General features: G+C 40.5%; 1 protein-coding gene across 1 annotated transcript; it reads right to left on the bottom strand.

The window, feature by feature from the left end:
- Window positions 1-1,264: 1,264 nt before the first annotated feature.
- On the bottom strand, window positions 1,265-7,628 carry LOC306705451 (multidrug and toxin extrusion protein 1-like; the record flags this gene model as incomplete). Its single annotated transcript, XM_079172212.1, has 16 exons — window positions 1,265-1,494; window positions 1,590-1,653; window positions 1,813-1,907; window positions 1,989-2,121; window positions 2,224-2,293; window positions 2,559-2,634; window positions 2,800-2,908; window positions 3,000-3,181; window positions 4,774-4,871; window positions 5,088-5,185; window positions 5,363-5,407; window positions 5,516-5,558; window positions 5,709-5,857; window positions 6,022-6,090; window positions 6,264-6,365; window positions 7,440-7,628. 16 exons carry the CDS (start codon window positions 7,626-7,628, stop codon window positions 1,265-1,267), a joined length of 1,752 nt encoding a protein of 583 aa, XP_079028338.1.
- Window positions 7,629-8,504: the final 876 nt, after the last annotated feature.

The raw sequence follows: 8,504 nt of genomic DNA, 5'->3' as shown, positions 1-8,504 counted from the left end.
TTGAGAGTGGAAGGCTGAGGAGGCTGATGAAGCTGCGACAACTGGGCGGTGCAGGGGCGTGGTTAACAGCAGCATGAACGTGCTAAAGGCAGAGAGAGAATCATATTTAAAAAGTAGACAGCAGCAACAATGCAGGTGTGTCGCTGTGCTATTGAATGGATGTGACCAGCTGATGAGAACAGCTGATTTAACGATCAACAGCCCCAAACAATAACAGCAGGGAAATTATTAGTGAACATGTGTGAGAGGAGTGAATTGCAGGATATATGAGAAATGAACTACAGGCCTAAGCATGCAACAGTATAGTCTAATTCCTGACCGAACAAATGCCAGAGTTTGACTTCCCAAACTGACGAGCCAATGCCTGTAACGGTATCTCAGAAAATCACACGTGCTTAACAGCTTGCTTTAAACCAAAGTGAACTCTGAGCTGGCTAGTTCACTGCTCCTGGTGGTTGATTTGCTCAGTTTGACATGTCTTCATCCAGCCAGCACGTTGCATTGAGTGAGCGTACAGACCTTTCATTATCATCAAATTTGGCAACGCAGATCAAAGGAAAGCAAAAAAATATACCAAAGAAAAATAACAGCTTTTCTGTCTTTGATGATGAAAGCATACATCCACGGATGCGCTGTAGCCTTAATATAGCATATAATCATGCTCTTTCTAATTGTGGCATCCATTCAGACTATATATTTCATAATGAGAACATATATTTCGTCAGAGTCTTGATACACAACCATCTTACGCAGCATGTTTCTATATAAAGGAGACATCTCTATATAGTATTTTTTTCTGCTCAGCCTTTCATTGGCTGCCTCATTTAAGTCGTGCTTCTTATTATACTTTCCTAAATATGTCAATGTTAAGAACTGCAAAAGTGACGTGGTTTGACCTATTTATTTTAGATTTGATCAAGAAATATTACAATGAATAGATTCTATTTTAAAGACAAATCCTCTTCGGTATGAAGCACACAGGAAATCAAGGAATAATCTAAATGGATCTGCCGATGCCGATGTCATTAGTGTATAATAAATGGTCAGATGTTTTGTAAAAGTGGGAGTATGGATTGGAAGTTTGTCATTACAAATTGCTTCAGATGGTAAAATGGAAGCTACATTTCATTTTGCTGTTGATTGTTGATGTCTGTTTATGCGTGACATGCTTTACTGCTAAGCATGAAGATGCACCTGTGCTCTCAAAGGCAGACTCACAGAGCTTGGGTTCCGTGCTGCACACACAAGTTCATGGTCACTCGTCTTATTCGAGCAGTGTGATGAGCAGCTCGCTGATGCAGACTCCAACGACGAGGATGATGAACATGAGCAGCACAGCGAGGCCACGCCGTACCACCAGCTGCCTGACTGACAGAGCCACGTCATCGGAAGTCTGCTGACCTGCATCCAGCACTTCCAGCTTGCCCTTCACTGAACTCAAAGAAGTAGATCGACTGGTCTTTTCGTGGCCGTTTTTATCACCAGAGTCCAGAGCTGTGAGGGTTTTAACACATGATTAATGATTGCAATAGTTCCCAGAAAGAAGGTGTCCATTGCTGTAGGTAAAATAACTAGTAAATTGTGTTAACCTTTGTTTTCTATCCCGAATATCTCGTTTCCCTCTGTAACTTGGACTCCTGCTCTTAAAAGTGCCTATTCAGAGATTTAAAACAACAACTAAATCACAAAAATATTGGCTAAAATATTAGCATCCACCCAACCAGATTTAGTTGAACATAGTTTGCATCTACAATAGCAATGTCACTGAAATAAGTGAATTAGTTTCTTCCTCTGACACAGAATGTGACTCACCTCTTTAGTGGTTTTTATCCAGTTCAATTTACACAGGAATACTACAAAAAACAAGGACTGTAGCGAAATACAAATTAAAAACCCCGACCACAGTCCTGAAAACACAGAAAAGTTTATTAGTTTGAGTGGAAATATGATACTGTCACTTATTGTATAAGTATTTAATCTGTCCTCACCTACGATGCCCATTTTGACAGGGAACATCAAAGACACACCAATGGGAACGCCAATGAAATAGTAACCCACCAAGTTGCACGCAGCACCAACCATTTGTTTCCCTGCCCCCCTGACAATACCTCCGGTCACAGCCTGTGGAGGTCAAACAAAGAGAAATCTAAAATCTGTGCCAACAAGTCGGGTTTATTTTGAGAGGCAGAGAGATAAAGTGACTTATGTGGCAAAGGCTCTCACCGCAAAGGCCTCAGCAACATGGACGAAACTGTAAATCTTCATGGTAACCGCCACCCTCTGAATAATGTCTCTAAAAGCAAAATGCAGATACGGATATAACATTTTAATTCTAATTAAGACAGATGAGTGCAAAGTTGTATGTTTGCTTTTACTTTGCCTAAATAACTAAATCATTCATGTCTCAGGTAGTGACAGTGCAAAGTCCAAGCTTACTTTGCTGTCAAGGGTCAGTGTTCTCTGAAGTTACTACAGGACGAATTACACTGTGAACTTAATAGACCTCTGTGAGGTTCTGCCTGTTAAAAGTAAAAAAGAAAAAGAAAATCTGTACTTACTTCTCTGTAGTGAAAATGTAACCAACCACATCCTTAGACAGAATAAGACCCGCTCCGATGAAACATGACACAATAACTGGATAAGGCATAAGAAAGACAGCACGTCATTAGACAAGGGTTGGAAATAGACAAAAGCATAATGGGGATCAGAATGTATTCTAAATAAACAGAACACCTTTAGGTGGCAAATTAATTTAAATGGACAAACATGGGAAACGACTTTAATTTGTTTGATTCATACATGTACAGATGACGGAGACCTTGCTGGACAGCTTGGCTTGCTCTGTGTTCCCAGCACCAAGAGCATTCCCAACGCGAACACTGGCAGCCACGGTGAAACCCATTGGAAACTGTGGTGGAACACACTGATTTTATATCGACCTGTTATAGGTTATATAGAGTAATAGAAATTCTGACTGTAAGACAAAAGCAAGCAGTTACCACAAAAACAATATTCGCCAGTTCATAAACTATAGACTGAGCTCCCAGCTCAACCTCGCTGATGATGCCTGCCAGGAACCCTGCAATCTCATACAGCCACCACTCCAGACAAAGCATCAGCATGCTGGGGATGGCCAGGCAGAGGAAAGGACCCCACTCCTGCAGGCAGTCTCTTGACCAGCCTAAGAGATGATAGGAGGTGCGATGGATTCAATGAAATGTATTAATACAGCAGACAAGTTATACTGCCAATTTCCCCGAAGTACTGTGAGACATTGTCATGTCTACTATTTGAAGTGCAGGCTCCGTTGTCATTAAGTGGCATGACGTGTCTTTTTTTTCTTCTTCACCTTAAACGGACCACTTATGAAGGAACATTATCTCTGTTGTACAACATACAATGGTTAACGGGCAAGTAAAATAATCTATGTATAGGAAACCGTGCAAACCCCAGATAACACTGATAATAATGAAATGTATATGAATGTTTGACGTGATCACACTACATGTCCATTGCAATGACAGAATGTAAACAAAGCAGGCCTAAAAGCTAACCCCTGTTATTATAAGCAATGATATAATAATAATAATCATTATGTACACCTTGATTCTGACTATATAGATTTTTATGGGCCTTAAAATACATTTATCAGCAATAGCCCTTGCCTGTTTAAATAAGATATAGGTGAAGCCTAGTTTCACTTGCCCAACATAGTCTTAAAATGATAATATATGACTTTCTATTTAAGTATACATGAGACTGTGATGAAATGGTTGGGGGCTCTGATGGTTCAGATTGTTTTAATGCAGTTGTGAACCAGCAGCAGCAGGCTGCGTGCTCAAGGACCTACCGTGGCTGCGGTGATTCATACTTTCTCAAATCACCTTTTATTACCTGTTTTACTGCCATTGACTTCCTGCTGACTCCTAACTCATCACTCTTAACTGGTCCCCGGCTGTTTGGGGTCTCTAGGGATAACACAGCTGAGTGCATCTCTGACCCCCCCCCCATCTGCTACTCTTAGCCCATTCTTGGCTAATTAATTCATTCCTATTATTGTAAAGCTATAACGTATAGCCTAGAGTATTTTTGTAAGAGCACAGTAGGTCAACACAGATGGCAACCGCCAGTTGTAAAAAGTGAAGCCAATGTAGAAGTGCCTTGAACTTGCATTCTCTCTCACAGCCATCAGGGGCGCCTGATTGCAAAAAGAAGTCAAATTGTATAGAGTGCTGCAGGGACGAGACCTGTTCTTTGTAGGCCAACCCAGGAAGTTAGCATCACACTGGTTCCCTCGACAAAAAGGTGACTTTCTTTTGCTATTGGATTTTGGATTGCTGAAGAAAATACACTTAAATATAATGGTAAAAGTTTATTGTACTTACACGTTTTGTTCAGAAAGATATTCTTCACAAATGAACACCACTTTTATGTTTTTGAAGCGTGAATGCATTCGGCTGAAGTAAAAAGCTAATGTTAGGCTTTGAACTACACAACGGGTGCATGAGTATTTATAACGCCTTAATAACTAGTTTCAACTCCTCTTCAATACAGATGATATTCATTATAATCCCATTTAGAGTAAAATAGACAAAGCATGGTGTGCTGTAGGGCGTTGCTTGTGATTGACTGATCGCTACCACGGCATTGTCTGGTCTGAGAGTTGCCCCTGTTTTTGTCTTTCGTAAATGAAAGTTAACTGAATTTGAAATTGAATAAGAAATCATAAGGAAGTAAAGCTATCCCTAAAATAGCTTAATTCGCTGAACTTACCGTCCCAAGTAGCTTTGTGCAGTCCCCTGGAGCAGATGTACACAAACAAGAACACGGCCAAGGTATACTGTGAGATGGCATTTGCAGCTGCAGATCCACTTTAGTGGCGTCAAGACAACAAAAAGGTAGAAAAACAAAGTATTTAGTCATTGCCAGTAAAAGAAGTCCTGAAATAAAGCCTCCAGTTGACTATTAGAAATGTCTACTGAGCATGTTATAACCTTACTCTGATTGATACTCCGATTGGTTTAAAATATAAAAGAGGATTACTCAGTTAAGGCGTACACTATTACGGGTATGGTAGATGTACTCACGCAACCCCCAGATCCAGATGGTTGAGGAAAATGTAGTTGATTATCACATTTAAAACGTTCCCCGTGGCTGCAGATATCACCTGGGGCCACATGATGCCCTGTGAGACACAGTAAGCTGTTTAAAAAAGCACGCCTTCTGAACACATCAGCGCATCTGCTGTTTGTTTCAGTCTCACAGTACACGTTCTTTGTAACACACAAAATAATGTCATTACAGACCAACTTTGAGTCATTATTTAGTTTCACACCAGTGGTCCTGCAGTCATTAAACGCACCTGATTCTGAAGATATCTCCCCTGCAGCTGGTACATGAAGGCAGCCTGCAGAATCCAACAGGAGGTCGATGAATGGAGTTAATTAGATCAATAATGCAACAAAACAACCATTCAATAAAGCGGGTATGGATGGAGATGCAAAAAATAACTCACTGGCAGAGCCGGCATAAAGATTTTCACATACAGCTGGGAGAGTCTTTATGGCAGATGAGAAAATAGAGGAAATGGTAAATAAGTGCAATAAATCATGCTGAATAACTTGATCCATGAGTAATACGTGCATTTGATGTCAGTTTGTGCTATAGCATGGCTGTGATGCACAGATTTAGAAATGGAGAAGGTTCACCTGGCGACCTCTGGGCTCTGTCTGACAGCCAGCAGAATGGGCTGAGTGTTAACGAGGACGGCCCAGCAGGGGAAACAGGCTAAGAGCAGAATCAAAACTCCCCTTTGGAGTATCACTCCGACACGCTTTCGGTTCCCACTCCCATAAGTCTGCAAGCAGGTGGTCAGAAAAACAGGAAACTAAAATAACACCTACCCATGTGCAAGAAAAAGGGCAATTTTACACAGGAAAACAAATCTGGAAGAGCACACTGTGAACACAGCAGTAACTGGTCAGGACTGACCTGGTTGTATAAATAAGATCAGCTGAATACCTGAGATATGAGAGTATCACATGTTGATGCCAAACCACTGCCAATGGAAATACCTGTGACATTTATTACCTATAAACAAATTAGATAGTATAAGACAACAGTCCAGAAAGAATAGATAAAAACAGATTCATGCTTGGATAGATAAAATAAAAAGTTCAAAAACGCAACACAATGATGAGCACTGATGCCTGAGTGCAGGATACCAATAAAAGCAGAAACTAAACTGCTCTGAGATCACTCACCGCAATCGCTAACGACACCCCCGCCAGCTCTGTTTTCCCCAGGTGACCGCAGAACACCACGCTGATGAAGCCGATCATGGAGGCCATCATCTGTGAAATGAACTGAAAAACAAAATCATGCTCCCACATTTTCATAACTATAAAAACATAAATGAACTTCACAAAACATGAATGAATAAAAACTCCACATGCAGCACACGCTAATGTAGTTATTGTTCTTTGAAACAATGTTTCAAAAGGCCTTGAGGTATGAAAAACGGTCCTATTTGCTCTGGCAGCTGACATGTGTTATGCTTTGGTTTCACCGCAGCTCTTTTGTAAGCGTCTTTACTACCTCTCCTTTTTAGAAAATAGTTTTACTGATTGCTGGTGTAGGTTCTTGACAGCCTTTGGCATCAAAAGGTTTGCACAAAAGAAAACTAAATGTCCTCATCTAAGAAGTTTTGGCTTTGTGCAATGAGAGGTGAAAAGTGGATGTATGCTGAACTATTTCTCCTCACAAAGTTAGACACTAGCAAATGCACCTTATTTCTATGGTATATTGACTATTTAGCAGTCATCATTTCATCATGTATATACATATATGTCTATACATATGTGAAATGTTAAGGGATTTAATAGTTACTTTTGACCATGTAGCTTATTCAAGTGCTAATTGAGAATGACCAACATATCACACTGTATTTGTCTGCACTTGAGCTAGTGACACCCCTGAGGGGTTTATTTCGGTCAGTGAAAAGGATATAATCTGTTTTAGTTACAATGGCAAGTCTTTTTCTAATTAGTCCCAATGGTTTGGAGTTATTACCCTGTTAATTACTGTTAGAAGAAAGTAGGTGGTAATTTGAAAATAATTACTGGTACACCACAACCCTCATGTTAAAAGTAAAGCAATTTAACCTTTTTTTTATCAAATCAAAAACTTCTCAGACATATTCACTTGTGTCATGGTAATAAGTGTCCTACACAGTAAACTAGTCTGAATAAAGCTGTTTAAAAAAAAAAGAAATCCTAACAGCCTTAACAACATAGATGTTCCTGTACTGTGTATGATTCACACCCAATCATTCACATCCAATCGAGTGTTGCTGCAGACTTAGAGTACCTTTAGCTCTAAAAGATGTTTACTCTGGTGGAGTATAATTAAACTCTCGTTGCATCTAGACACAATCTTACCACGGGTCCCGCTAGTTTCAAAAGCTGAACTGTTTCATTCTTGTAGTCCACAGGTACCCAGAGCTTAACCCTTTTCATGCAGGATCCGCAGCGTGACTCAACACTGTGAGCAGCAGCAGAAGGCGTTTCGTCTGTTGTGGACTGTCCATTTACTCCTCTACATGCGTCTTTTGAAGCTAAATCTTCCATGCTGAAATGAGATTTGGCAGAAAACAGAACTCAATCCCAAACTGAATATTTGTACAGTACAATTCTTCCCCTCAGACACAGACAAGAAGGCTGGGAGTAATCAATAACCAATTACCTGGGTAATAATCAATAACCAAGGCAATGTCCGCCCACCTTAATCTCTGTCTGTGAGAGAGGGAAAATATGAAATGCTGGGGCATTGCTACAAGTCAGATCACTCAAGCCCCGGCCCACAAACAAGCTGTGCACTCCCCTTAAAATGGTGCCAAAACCAATTGTTTTTTCTTTCTCTCAGCTGCTCCGGTGCGTCACAGATCTTCACAGTTTCACCAAAGTTCAAAAAGAATAAGATGTTTTGGGTCAAAGTGTGAATACGCATGCCTGTAATTAAACACACTGTATGAGTAACAGGGCTTTAAACCAGTTCATCAACCCTGGGCATTGAGGGGAGGTGGAAGTTATGACGCCAACAATTTTACTGAAGAATAAAGCAGGAATAGTGTAGATGACTTAAACAGCACAGCTAACTGTAATGAGGGGTTGAAATGCTACTTTCACTGGTCATATGGTATGTGTAGAGTCGCGTGAAAACATTGATTAGTGCAGCTTTTAAGGGGCTATAACTGATATTTCACACTAACAATGTATCGTAGTGATGAACCTACAGAGAACAAACGCCACCTGCTTAGCACCAAACAATAGACAGACACAGTTAGTGACTAGCTGGTGAACGTCGAGGAGCATTGAACAATTTAGACCCCCACCACCAGATATTTCCAGTTTTAGCCATAAAACCGAGGTGGTCAGAAACATGAATGATGTAATCGCACCCTAACTGTGGGGCAAATGATCAAACGTTTGCTTACAAGTTCGCCT

This window comes from Pholis gunnellus, assembly GCF_910591455.1.
Source record: "Pholis gunnellus genome assembly, chromosome: 13".
NCBI lineage: Eukaryota > Metazoa > Chordata > Actinopteri > Perciformes > Pholidae > Pholis > Pholis gunnellus.
This window is presented reverse-complemented; position numbering and strand designations above follow the sequence as displayed.